The sequence below is a fragment of the Hesperophylax consimilis genome, chromosome 14 (assembly GCF_061612785.1).
Source record: "Hesperophylax consimilis isolate HC1 chromosome 14, BYU_Hcon_1.0, whole genome shotgun sequence".
Classification (NCBI taxonomy): domain Eukaryota; kingdom Metazoa; phylum Arthropoda; class Insecta; order Trichoptera; family Limnephilidae; genus Hesperophylax; species Hesperophylax consimilis.
In genome coordinates, this window is record NC_142849.1 from 1,072,472 (window position 1) to 1,087,105 (window position 14,634).

At 35.9% G+C, this 14,634-nt stretch overlaps 1 protein-coding gene across 1 annotated transcript in view; it reads right to left on the reverse strand.

The window, feature by feature from the left end:
* Positions 1–202: 202 nt before the first annotated feature.
* The window catches only part of LOC149417748 (C3 and PZP-like alpha-2-macroglobulin domain-containing protein 8), a 445,592-nt gene continuing 431,160 nt past the window's right edge, over positions 203–14,634 (reverse strand). Inside the window, exons 15-26 of the mRNA XM_089639401.1 lie at positions 13,572–13,733; positions 11,738–11,944; positions 8,721–8,937; positions 7,591–7,885; positions 6,650–7,063; positions 6,457–6,566; positions 5,993–6,144; positions 5,686–5,872; positions 5,394–5,550; positions 4,408–4,559; positions 3,381–3,540; positions 203–3,287 (exon numbers count right to left, since the gene is read on the reverse strand). Of these exons, the coding sequence (XP_089495527.1) occupies positions 1,860–3,287; positions 3,381–3,540; positions 4,408–4,559; positions 5,394–5,550; positions 5,686–5,872; positions 5,993–6,144; positions 6,457–6,566; positions 6,650–7,063; positions 7,591–7,885; positions 8,721–8,937; positions 11,738–11,944; positions 13,572–13,733 (3,641 nt within the window). The 3' untranslated portion in view covers positions 203–1,859. The remainder of the gene's footprint in view (positions 3,288–3,380; positions 3,541–4,407; positions 4,560–5,393; positions 5,551–5,685; positions 5,873–5,992; positions 6,145–6,456; positions 6,567–6,649; positions 7,064–7,590; positions 7,886–8,720; positions 8,938–11,737; positions 11,945–13,571; positions 13,734–14,634) is intronic.

The window sequence follows — 14,634 nt, forward strand, 5'->3', positions numbered from 1 at the left end:
TCTTTAAATTTTATGAAATAGATTATTTTTATGAAAGAAAACTTTGCCTATCTAAAATAAATTTTTATTTCAATTTAAATTATGAATTAAAAAATCCAAATAATTACATAATTCTTAATTATTTGAATAATGTAATATCCAATATGAATTCTATTTGAATAAAGAAAAATATCTAATATGAATTCTATTTGAATAATGGAATATCTAATAATAAAGGAATATATAATATGAATTCTATTTGAATAATGCAATATCTAGTATGAATTCTATTTGAATAATGAAATATCTAATATGAATTCTATTACCGAATATGATATAAATAAGAAAAAGAGTTAAAGGAACATATAAGTAAAATAACGCATTATTTTAAAAATACCTACAGAAGTACATATTACAATATATCCTTCACTAAACAGAGTTTTATATAATCCAAAGTCGCGTTGAGAAATAACTTTGATAGCGAGTCTATAAATCCTACAGCCAAAACAATAAGCTAGTGACAACTACTAGAATAAGTATAGAGAGGAAGTATACATTAAGATATAATTTTAAAAAATCGGATGGAAGTTCTGGGGCATTAGCTTTAACAAATCTTTCAAGACATTCATCGTTCTACAATCCAACCAACTACAAGGTAAGTCTTCTAATAGATACTACAGCCTTAGAGAATATACATAATACTACATACATATTAATATAGAAGTAAGCTACAAACTGAAGATCACGAGAAAAAAGATCGTCTTCAATTAATCTTATAGAAATATGTGAACGCCGACCACTGAGGTGACTTCATAAGAAATATATAGAAGTAAGCTGACAAAAATAATTCTAAATTGGTAAAAATACATTTTTGACTCTGGTAGTCATTACAATATTATCTATGGTCATTTCTGACTGAAAGTTCCGATGAACATCATCGAACATGATACTAACTTCGTGTGTGGGTCTGTTACTAGTGATTGTTCTTTTTGTAACTTTTGTTCAATAAAATCGGATATATTTTGAGTTTTAGTGTCATTTTAAAAATTGGAACTGATTGTGTGAAGAATTCAGATAACCTATAAAGAACCAACAATATTTGAACAGAAAATTATTTTAATTGTATTTTTCAAAATTGAATTTGATGTGTCAAGAATTCAGACACCTTGTGATTTTTCAGGGGGTCTTTTAATAATAAATTATGATCAAATATATCTACTGAATTAAATAATTATTATTTAATGAGTTTTTCTTTACAACTTTACAAGAAGCCTTAAAACACATATTCTATGTTTTTTTTAAATATATTTACATCTTAATCAAAATTTAGTCTTGCTTTTTATACAACTTACGGTAAGTTAAAACTAATTGAGCTTTGCTTCAAGTTTGAACAAACCAACTGTCGAAAAAACGTGAGGGTAAATTTGGGATATATATTCATGTTTTTACGTGTCAATTGAGACTAATTACCAAACACTCAATTTTTCAAAAACTGTTACACATTTTGTGTGGAGTTTAACTGAATTTTTCATCAACAGTGAGTGTAATGATAACTTAAATAAGCTTGTGTGTGCAAAAATATATGTTTACCTACGCCATCGAAAATATTTTTTAACATCGACAAAATATCGCTTACGCGCATGTAGTTAAATATATATTTTTTAATACTCGTTTTATGCGTTAGTCATGTACTTACCAATATAAGATTTATATTTTCATTTTCACTTATATTTTATATTTTATTCGTATCACTAATTATTATTCTCGATTTTAAACGAATGTTTGAATGATGTCATTTTGGGGAAATTGAAATATTAAAACTCATTTATAATATTTACAATAACATCACTCACAAGTTCATAAAGTTTCCAGATTAGGTCTTAACCCAGTTTTGATTCTGTTTCTCTGTTAGCTGCAGCACTAGATTCTGCTTCTATTTTCTCTTGGTTTTTGTCCATTTCTATCCTCACGACTTCCTTTAAAAGTCCCCATAGGGCGTTCTTGTCTATAACGAACAATTGATCATTCTTGCTGGGCAGGAAATTTGCCGGTGGCATCTCGGAAACAAGCCCAAGGGTCGTCTCCGAAATGGGGATCAAAGGAAGATGCTGCTTTTCGCGGTTTATAGACTTGGGAATTTGAAGCGTCGAAAGTTTTGTAGGAACTGGCAAACTTTGATCGATTTCACTCACAGAGTTGGACAAATGTTCATTTTCGTCGGGTGTTTTCTTCTGTAGCAAATCTTTCTTTTTCAAATAGGTGTTCTTGAAAACAGAAACAACGTTTGACACATGTGTTTGAGGAGCAACGGTATCAAAATTAGACGTATTATTTAATCCCACTGTCGTTAATTTCAATTCTGATATCGCCGTTGTTGTTGGAGCGTCGGCAGTAGAAATAAATTCATCTACTGAAATCGACAAATTGGAATAGGCTTTACCCGATGTTACTGCCACAATTGTAGAAGATTCGGTTTTCATCATTTCAGTTGTTGCTTGTTCGACTGCGGTATTAATATCGAATGGTAATATCGAAACTGATTCATCCGGATTGTGTACAGCTTTTATACTTTTCTTCAACATTTCATGATTTTCTCCGTACGTGTGCTTGAGCGTTCCTTTCTTTCTCAGCATTGGCTGTTTCTTTTGATATGGCTGCTTCTTAGCTACATCGAAAAGCATCTTTGCCGGGTTGGATTTCCTTACAGGAACTTGCTCTTGTTGAACTACGATTTCATCTCCTGCTGGTTTATGCATGGTGGTGTTAATCATTGTTGGTACTATATCATTGTCTTTAGTAGCTTCGATGGAAGGAACAATGATCGGTGAATCCTTCGACATATTACCCACAGCAACAAGGTTCACGTCAATTTCCGCAACTCTTATTACATCAAAGCTGGTCAGATTGTTTCGGGATTGTTCAAAACTATCAAATACTTTAAGCGGCTTAGGATCGCTAAGGCTTTTTTGATCTCCTCGTTGGGGTATTTCTGTCTGGAAAGTGGTAGTTGGAGTATCTGTTGTGAGTTGATGAATTGTCTCCTTACATATTTTTCCACACTCGCAGATCTTCGGAATATCTTGGCCTACTTTAGGAACACCAGCGTCTGTTTTGCCAAACCAAGTGATGAGGTCATCCTCTGAAATCCCTTTCAAAAGAGGACTACCAGGTTTGGTATGGAAGAAAATCTCAGCAGCTAGATCAGGTCTGGTCGCAGGGTATATTGAAGCGAAAGCAGGCCGCAAGGAGCTGAGCACAAACATGGATCTAACTTGGTAGTTGATACAGACAGGGCAGGCCGAGCTTATCTGTAAACAATTGTAATAAAACCATTAATGACGTAGCTAAAGATTGGTATACTACAATTTTATTATAAAGCGCATGTAAAGAAAAAAACTAACATTTGCAAAAGCGAACCAAATGAAGTTGTTCTTTGAGCCATGCTGAAGATCAGCGAAGTTGCCATCATCAACAACTACTGGGTTGACAGAGACGAGTTCATATCCCGAGAAGAGCGATATTTCTAGTCGCAGCACTCCCGAAAGTTCCCTACTCTTCCACCTGAAATGTAAAAATAAAACGGGCATCAATGCAAGTAACGGGAATTGAACCTAAGATTAAAGAGAAAGACCCGTTGAATTCTTCTACAGATGTTTTAAAAATTTATATATTTTTAATATATCTGGGGTTGCTCATTTTTAACTCCTCAGGCTAATTTGTTCGGTTTTGGGAACACACAGCTACAAAACGTAGAGTTAATGTGTTCGCTTTTCGGAACAGCTAGTACGGTCTCATAGAAATGGTTGTATCTTCCTACAATAATAGTTAGAAATATAAAAAAAAACAGTGTTAGAACGAAAAAACAGTCTAATATTCAAATGCAGAAGATAATTAAAATGTACACCTCTATAAAATCAAAGGTTCTATTCTGAGGTAATGTCTCATAAAAGCAACGCTTTATAAATAATAAGCCAAGAATAAAATAAATAAATCCGCAATTTGAAAAAAAAAAAAATTAATTATTTTTAAGTGAAACAACAAAAAAGTAAGTTGGCCATAATGTTTATTTACATTTGAACTCTCTAGTAAAATATAATTTCTTTTTTCGGTATCAATAATTGATGTTCAGTTTTTAGACAAAAAAAACCATTTGAGCCATTATCAATACTTTTTTATATTTCATTTTAAGATTTGAATGCTGCATAAATGAAATTTTTATTTCTAATATCAAAATTTGAAAGCGTATTTTATCACCTTTCAAAAACAGATTTTAGTTTTCAGATACGTTCAGAAATATTCGATTTATTTGTATTTTATTGATAAGTGGAAAAACACACAAAATCTCCGGTTTCCTGACAGAATCTTTAAGAAAAATAATGGTTAATAGAGCAGGGGCCTGAATGGTTAAACATAAATACATATAGTTACTTGAAGCAAGTCTTGATGTTCAGCGTCGGTAGTTTTCCTTGAAGTTCCTCTAAAGAGCTTCGTTCAGGCCTGATTTCTTCAATGACGGCTGACCACAGAGTGAGGAGAGCATTGTCTGATGCCGGGGTGTAGGTGGAGTATGTAATGCGACCCTGTTAGAGATAAGAAAATAATTATTAATTTTAATAAAACTAACCCAGACACATCGGTTGACCGTTGTCTGTAGATGGACTTCATTAAAAATTAAATTCGTTTGCGTGTACAAAAAAAACCTTCATTGTTTTGGTTACACAATGAGAAGAAACGACAACTACTTCTTTATTGTTATTGTTTTATACTCTTTCCGTCATAACTGTTTTATTAAAGTTCATTTAATGTAGTATACTTTTTTTTCACTGCATTGTTACTTTTAATTTTCACTATGTATATATGATATTATGATGAAATTTTATTGTTACTAACATAATAAACATAATATAATACTAGGCTCAAGGACGATGCTGTGTTTTTATTTATGATGGCAGAATACAACTTTATCTAAAACATGCAAACATCTCAGCATAGGTTCTCCTAGTGAGGTGTTCACAAAACTTTACTACTTAACCGTTAACATACAGTTACTGATTATTTTACACCCTACTACCATGTTTTATATTGGGGACATTTTTTGTATCAATGATACTTATCATTTGTACAAGCTGTAAATATCTGTAAACTGTATGTAGGAGTAAAGAAATAAATAAATAAACTTCAAGAATAAGCAACTGATATCAGAGGAAGATAAATGGAAGATGTAATAGAGAACACCACCAAACATCATAGCTCCGAAACAGTCGTGACTAATCACGAGTGCAGCTCGGGGCTGCAGTCCGCAGAGTGAATATTCCCTTGAAATCGTTTTCTGATTAGAGATGTCGTTATAAAATGACGAATAAAAAGGACTCCTTTCTTTAGTTAAGCACAGATTTAATATTCTAGGGATTAACCTGCACAGTGGCGCACCCAGCCCCGGTGGCATACACGAAGACCTTTGTGGGGAGCGAGGGAAGATGCAGGTGTCTGGGTGGATGGTGCGCCTTTAGCTCCACAGTGTCCGTTAGCTCCATGCCGGCGGTGGCCAGCGACACTGTAAGGGAGCGATGGCTGCAAGGAAGAAAGGACAATGTTCATTTTTGAAGACAGTTCTTCGTGACAATGTTTATGAAATACAGAAGTATAATAATTTCAATGGAATACAAAATTCAGTATGTTAATTCTTGAAGAGTACGATGTACTGACCGATCGTAAGCCAGTGAGGAGAACGCAGCGAAGGCCTTGACCGCATGGTACAGCAGCTCGGTATGCGTGTCCAGCAGATGAGATCGGTAGAACAGATAGCGGGCCACGGGCTCTGCACTGCGCAGGTCACCCAGGGAAGTATGGATCATCAGCGTGCTGAGGGAGGCCTTGAAGTCCTCTAGGCTTGCTGGAATTGTCATAAAATAAACGCCCCGAGATTATTTTTATGGATTCATGATTTTTTAATACAACAGCTTTGGAACAACGCTAACGATGTGATTTTTGCTGAAATTGCAAGGAAACTCACTTAGAAGTGGTGGATTCACTCGTCTTGTGGAGTCTTCTTCATAAAGCCAGTCAACTTCTCTCCGTGGCAGTGGGTGTGGCCAACCGAAGTCTCCCTCTTCTGTGGTGGACGCATTGCGCAGGCGTTCAAGGGCTTCAGGAATCATAGAGCTCCTGAAAATATTAAGAATAATTGTAACCACATCATTCCCAAAGAAAATATATGCCATGATGGAAATTATTACGTTTAGGGCCTCCTATACGGAGTATATTTTTTAATTACGATAAACACAAATGTTTTCACAACAGCCCAGAAGTGTCACACAACATTTAAATACCTTCTAATACTCCGACTGCCAGTAAAACTAAGAAATACTGTCAGTATACTTTACAGTCAATTTTTTTAAAATTCTTCTTATATTTAATTTTTTTATTCTTTTCCCATGTAAAAAATTTACGATATAATCTAATTATATATCGACTTACTGAGATAAAACCAAGGCATAAACCATAGCAGCCAGGGGATACGAAGAAGATACATTGTTCAAATTCTTCTCCAGGTAAAGTTTAGCTTTCAAAACTGTGTCTGCGTCAAGCTGAAAAATAAATGGAAATAAACGTTTTATTACTATAAATCTTGATAAGTACAGGCATAACAAAACAACTTAGTGACACAAACCTCATTTTCAACCCCAACTTCTAATAGAGTAGCCAAAGTATCCGCAGTAACTTCCACATTTCTTTCCAGGTTCAGAACTTCTTTGGAAAGATTTTTCCACTTTTCAACGATCCCATAATCCAACTCTTCATATGCACTGGCTGTATTTTTCTTATTTATAGTAGAGTCAACTTCGTTCTCGATAGTCAGAAGTGATATTTTGATGTCAGCAGCGAGAGGCGTGAAGCTTCCATCTTCCTCTTGCCTCAACTGGACCCACCGTTTGATAGATTCCAAGAGTTCCGGGTCAACTCCGAAGAATGATTGGGCTTTAGACAAAACTTCTAAAATGTGAACTGACGAGAGATGGCTTCCCATGCTGGGGTGGTCACTGAAAGAGTTATCATTTCTTCGGAACGAGAGTAAGGTTTGAATCTGAAAACCAAGAATGTAAAACAAACGTTAAAGTTCAGATAAGGAAATAATTGCTTCAACAATTAATGAGCATGAGGGTTTATGTATAATGCATGACATTCTTTGTCTCCATTTTATTCATCTCAAGCGCAAAAATCATCCTGTAAACTAACACTACAATTCAATGAAATTACACTAATAATTACTAGTCGTGCAAGTTCGAAGCCATGGCGTGCGACGTATTCTTTTTCTTCTTTCTCTAGCTAGAAATTATCAGACGGGTATTCTGGATTTGTTGTTTCTTGTGTTATAGTTGCTTTTTTATATCCATTATAGAACCATTGTAACTTTATATTAATCAACTTTACAGAGTTTATGAGGTTATATATTTAAAAGCAAAGCCGGGAGATAAAATTTGATCAAACAGGATAGAATATGCTATCCAAACCACCGACTTCATTTAAAAGCTATAATAAATATCTCAGCTAAACACATGACCACAGAAATATAATTTTGTAAGCTGGTTTCAAATAATGATTTGATCTTACCAATCCAGGGAGTTGATTCATCATCTCTTCATGTTCCGTCAGATTGGCTTGTTCCAGGGTCAACAGAGGTGCTAGAGCTGCGGCAGCGGCAGCCAGGCTGGTGGGCGGATCCACGGCCACGGTGAGTCCGGGCTCCGTGACCACCCCGGCTCTCAGTCCAGCCCTCGAGGCGGAGGGCAAGGCCAGTCCGCCCGCCACAAGGAGCTCTCCGGAAGCTGAACCCGGGACGGCCCAGCGAGGGAGGGACAGTTGAACCACTTGAGAGAAGCCGGCTTCATCATTGAAATTCCAAACCCTAAAAAAGTTAAAAAAAGAATCCTATTAGCAATAAAATATATAAATTTGTTTTAGACAACTTTAATTTTAATTACACTCTACCAGTTTCGGAAGCACCCTTTCTTCGTCAGGAGAATATTAAAACTCACCCATTAGGATCCTATTAGTTTTGCATTCTGATTAATACGATTGCTTTGAGTGCAATAAGTAAAAAATATACTTTAAGGGTGCAAACAAAAAAAATGCTATCCAATTTCAACGATTTTATCATGTTTTTTTTTACTATATAGTCTAAACAGGTTATGGAAATGTTTTTCTTTTTTGCCTTTGATTAAATCGCTTTGAAATATCATATTATATCAAATATCAAGATGGGTAAAAATCGAAGGTGGATAGAGATGTTAAGAAACATTTAGGCCCAGTCGTTTCGCGAAAATTCAAAAGCGACTTTGTCGTCAAATGGCCAAGATTATTTCAGATGTATATTTGTAAAGCGGAAACGGTAATTTTATGAAATTCCACTGACAGAACAAAATCCAAATTAAGATCCGAGAATTATAACACGTTTTTCCTATTATTTAATATGTAATAGGAATGAAAAAAAATCACAGAGTAGGTATCTTTGAATGTAACTTTAGCATTTGTCGAGAGAATTTTACTCTATTTCAAACAAATCGTTTTTTAACAACTGGGCCTTAGATCCTTAAAACACGAGTAACAAAACATACTTTTTATTAATTGGATTTTTTACAAATAAATAAAATAAAACCGTGGTATTGGGGTAAAAGACCGGCCGAGAATGGAGTTAGCGAGTCAGACAGCCATTCTGGTAGAAGCGTTAAGTCGGCACCAACCTAAATTCAGCCTCCTCCCCCCAGGGGGCCATGAAGCCCACGTGGCGCACCCTGTGTCCGGAGTCCAGCCGCCACGTGGCCAGCGCCGGGCCACCCCCCGGGCTCGCCCCCTTTCCCAGCGACAGGGTGCCCCGCTCCCAGGTCACCCAGTAGGTGCGAAACTCGCCACCGGACAGGGCGTCGGGGGTCTCGGCAGAGGCGAGATGTACACTGTACCCTGAAAGCGGGTGCTTTGAATATTACTATGCATTCGGATTATAAACACGATGTCCTCTTGATTGATAGACGGAAATAAAACAATTATAAGAGGTAAAACAAGATAAGACCACGACAGATCACTTTTGAGCAACGTAGATCCTCGGGAATGTTGTAGTTTTAACTTCCTAAATACCAGTTATCTCAATTAGGGAGGTAATAGTTAACAGTTTGGTAAAAAAACAAACAATATTGTACAAAAAGTTTAAACATCTGAGTATTGTGTAAACGTACTATGAGAAAGTACATGCTATCCAAATAATTTAATTTCTTTATATTTATGTGTCTTGTATTTTTTGTAATGATTACGATCAATCAGAATTCCAAATAATATATTGATAGTGCATTGAAACCAAAAAAGTTCAACTGACTTCGGGAAGTTTGAAGGTAAAGACACACTGGGCACTGCATTATTAGGTACGTTGCACATATGTCTTACGCACGCAAAGCATATTTTTTTATCGTAGTATCGCTATTATCGATATCTTTTGATTCTATGATTCTAATTGATTTTTCGTTATGATACTTCGTGACATCTTACTGAATGTATTAGTTGTTTATCTTCCATTTTAACAACAAAACTAACCCAACCCTACAGTCAAATCAATCCAAGAAGACCTTCCAACAATGCCATCCTTCTTACCGACCTGAACAGCGCATATCGGCGTTAGGTGGGAAGCGTAAAATGGCGTTGCGTGTGGCACGTGTGTTTCTGTTATCTTAGTTCTCCAGATATCTTAATGCGTTGCGTACATTGTAGTGTATATTTATTTTTGCATAATTTCAGCCGTTATACAAAATACCAAGTTAGTATTATTATTAAGAACAAGAGATCTTCGTAAGGTGTACAGTACGTAATGAATAGTTGTTGTTGGTTTATAAATAGTGGGTTTATTTATAGCGGTGCCTGTTTTCTTTCATTCATTTAAGTTACCTTACAAAGATAATATGTGTGTTAGCTTGCTTTAGTCCACTGCTTCGTAAACAAATTTTGAATGATTTTGGGATTACGTTTAACCTTCCATCACATTAGTTTCGATAAAAGGACTCCTTTAGAAATGTTCCTTCAACATAAGTATTCCCTTTGAGAGATAAGACCAAAGCCATTTAATATTGAAAGAAAAGTAGAACATTTCCTTTGTGATTTCGCGAGGGATAATAATGTAAATATCATTTAAGCCGCTTTTGCTAGAAAGGAAAGAACGACTGCGAAGTTCCCTTGTTAAAATAAAAATTTCATAGTTAACTTTAAGGAAATGGTAGTGTTATATTTAATGACATTAAGTACTTTGTTTCTTCGAGTTTGGGGTGTAGCATTACATGATTTTACATGTAATATGTTTTAGTCTCTTTAAAAAAAGCATCAAGTATCTGGGTTCCGCATAATCTGTCATATCTAACGCACAGATGCAATGTGGGTACTCTGAGTCTATTCTACAGGTATTTCAATGGAGTCTACTCTAAGTAACTAGCAGCATTGAACCGCTTTTAACCGTGCACGTGTATCAAACTCGAGCGGGACACCTGTTCACAGTTGAATTCGGATTAATGAGAACTGGTCGTTTCCATGTTCTTTTTGTTTTCTCGTTTTTGTGTACTCAGAACGAGCTACTGGCATCAAAATTTCTTCTTTCATATAATCCGGGTTTCTTCAAAACTCGCTATAGCTATAGTTTCCAAGGGCACATTAAAAAAAAACTTCGAAATGGATTCAAGGGCATTTTACATCTTTCCCGTCTTTCAAGTAAAGTGGTTAAATTATTTATGATCAATCTGGTACACAAATAGTACCATACTGTTTAGTTTTGCAATCACATTTTGTTTGAAAACTGTAGATCTATTAGGAACAAAAGTGCTCGTATGTATACAAAATCGGAGATACCGTCTGTTGGATTCGACTATGATGGATGACATAAATAGTAATGGCCCAAAATGCGATACTCGGGGCATACCACAGGTTAGACATCTTCTCTACAGCCTCTCTCAATATTGTGTCTTCTTGAACCTAGATATGTAGGTCTTAAAGAACCAAGTTCCATTCTTTTTCACCATATGTTTTGTATGCGTAAATTTTGCAGGATTAAAATATTTTTTCACATTAGCTGCACACAGTAGGCCCTGAGAAAAATCCCTCGGGACCTATGTCATCTTTGAGAATGCTGTGTGGAGGATCTTTTTAGGGAAAGGAAGGAGAGGAAGTTCTGGGAAGGAAAAACTTGGGAGGGGTGGATAGAAATCTGGTGGTCAATTTGTTTAGGAGTGACGTACGTATGAATCCATACATCTCACTGCGGTGCAAGGCGATGGGTCAAGAGAGTTCGGCTGGAGAGATCAAAGAGTCTCGCTCAACCAGTCTCGACCGTCGGCCGATTCGGCCCACCACGAAGCAGGTGGGCAAACGTATTTGCTGCCAAGACCTAGACAAACCTCACCCCATGAACCCGGGCATCCCTAATAAGTCACCAAACGTAAAAAAAAAAGTATTGGTCATCCAATACTTTTTTTTCTTTACTCAGCGCTTTGTTTATTACAGTCATTGAGAATTTTTGGACCGCGATGTTAGGCACATGCCCGTGTTGTTCTCGGGGCGGCGGTACCCAATCCCACCTCCCAAATTGTAAATTTTATATTTATTGCTATGCAACTCAGGAAACCCGATTTATAAATGTGCGTATAGCTATTTACCTATTTGTTTTCCCAAATAAAGTTAAATAACAATAAAAATATAAATAACTAAACCAAAAAAGTAAGTTATTTGTTACCATGTTGTCCCCTCCCGATCCAGGTGAGCGAGTTATCCCCGTCTCCGATGGTGACGTGGTACATGGAGTCCGTGGTCTTGCGTTGCTCGCTGAGCGCGACGCGCACGGCCTTGCGCGCGCGCACCTCGAACACGAGCCCGGCACGGTTGCGCGGCGCGCTGATCCACTCATAAGCGTACTTGTCCTTGGCGGAGATCAGGGTATGTTCTGCACAAGAAGAAAATGACTTACATTAAATTCTTCTTAATGCCAAATATAGTGTAGAAATGTGACAAAATTTTTTTTATTGTAATTATTTTTATAATTATCATCTCAGTCAGCGATCTACTCTAGCATAGTTTTGTGTAATTACCAACAAAAAATAAGTCCATGTGAGAAAGTTGCTTAGTTTTGCAAAGAGATCAGAATCCCTAAACCGTCAAGCCAATTAGGAGGCGCGTAGATGGTTAAAAAATTAAAACAGTAGGATGGTTAAAAAACGAACGTAAACAGAGTGTCAGGTTAGCGAATTTTGGTCACGTAAATTAAAATATTCTTGATTCTAGTCATGAAGTTAAAGCTGTTTATTATATGAATGTAATAGACCGTGCAAGAAAGCGGATGATGGATAGATGCCTAAATAGAGTAGCGTAGCGTTTCTTCATCCCTGCTTCCCCTGCGACAAAACGGTAGTTATTGAGTTATTTTTCTTTCATTTCTCGTGATAATAATTAAATTCCTCTGCCTATGTTTTTTTAATGGGATATTCCTCGGGCGTAGTTTTCTGAAAACATACTTCAGTCCCGCGCAATCTCTTTCATTGAGGACTAGTTTTGATGGTGTGCTTGCTCAACAAATATTATTTGTTTTCGTAGAACCGAAGGGTGTACCTTTCCCCTTCATTATAGTATCTTTTACGTGACAGAATATAATTCATATGTAAATCAAAATTAATAATTCAAGATAAACTTTGAAGACATCAAATGAATAAGTAACCTTCCAAAATCACATTTAAAAATATTTTATTTTACTGAAAGTATTTTCCCGAATACTCCTTAACAGTATTAGTTTTTCAAATAATCCTGTTATTGTAGATTTTTTTCAGTAATTTCTCGAATTGTGCGAGTTTATTTCGTTCAATCTTTTGTATTGACAGAAAAGAACTCTATTGCCTGCCATACATCACCGGAGTTTTACTAACAAATTAGCGCGAAAAATTTGGAAAGATAGGAACAAATTCTAACATCTTACGATACTTTTCATGAATTGTAGTAATATTTGCCGTACTCATATAAAATATGAAGGTTTAATTGCGGCTTTGAAGGTTTCCTGGGCAAATCAAAAAATGCATAAAATGTAATAATATTCAAAATAATATTTACTATTTTCCATCTCGTATATGGGAACGCTATAAAGTTAACATGTGTCTTGCTTAAATTAATACTTGTCGTATTATTGAAGAAGAAGATAACATAAATAAATCTAAACGAATCTAGATTTAGCTAGGCTTTATTTAACTAGGTCTGAACTAGGAATCGAATCCAGGATCTCCGTCTTACCGGGACAAAGCCTCATCCAGCTCGGCCATTGGGACCAAATTATTTTACGTGATTTTTTCACGTAAAATAATTAACGTATAATAATAACCGAATCGAACCGAATCGAACTGAATCGAACCGAACCGAATCGAACCGAATCGAACCGAATCGAACCGAATCGAACCGAATCGAATCAAATCGAACCTAATTAAATGGAATCGAATCGAATTACATTAAAGTTAATTGAATTGAATCGAAAACGAATCGGTACTCCTTTATAATACAATTCCCAGTCACAAATGAACAAAAAGACTTACCATTAGCACAGAAATAGGCGCTCTCGGTGTCCGTCTTGCCCCTGCCCTCAGGGCGCACGGTGATGCGCGCCCCCCGCACCGCGTGCAGTGTGGGGCTCCCGCGGGGCCCGTCTTCCGCCCCGCTGGGGCCGCAGAACTTCACGGCGTAGCCTGATATGTCGGCTGCAATTAAAGAAAACACATAATATTGTGTTTAGTCATTGATTAAGAAGACAATATTAATAAATCACATGGAAAATAATATATTATTCATTATAAGCAATAATATTATTATTTTAATGATAAACTAATGTTTATAAGACAAGGTTTTTTATGCATAGCAAAAATTATTATAAAGCAATAATTATTCACCAATAATATCAATAGAAATTGAAAATATCTCCTTATAAAAATAAAATTGTTTTTTTACAGGGTTCCATGCTTACTCAACACAGTGACAATTCAACACACTTAAAAAGTGATATAAAGTCATTAGAAACGATGAAAAAAACGTTTAAACCTAACCTAACCTAACCTACTTAACACAGTTAATAAAGTTTTTGTTTCATCACTTTCCATGACTTTATATAAATTTTTAAAGATGTGATGAATTATCATTTGGATGATTTATCCGGTCACCGTTTACAGGTGGAAAAAAATATAATAAGAAGTAATTGTTGATTGAAGTAATAGTATAAATTGAATTATTTGGTGTGTTTGAAATAAGCCAACGGGTCTCAGTGGTCCAGAGCGTCTGACCGGACATCAGAAGGCGCGGGTTCGATTCCCGTCGGCGGCATTCATTTTTACTCGGGAGATATTTTCAATTTGTATTGATATTACAGGCGATTAATTTTAGCTTATAATAATTTATTGATCTCACATATCCCCAAACCCCAAAGTTACCAATATTATCCCCAATTCCAAAGTTTAAAGTTCCACTCGAATGTTTTTGTAACCTAAAAAGGGACTCTTTTTCTATTTTGAATATTCATTGATTTATTATAAACCCATCGTTTTATTTGCTAAATTGTATTTTATTTGACGGCCTCCATGATCGAGGGTTAAGGCTTTCGACTAGCAA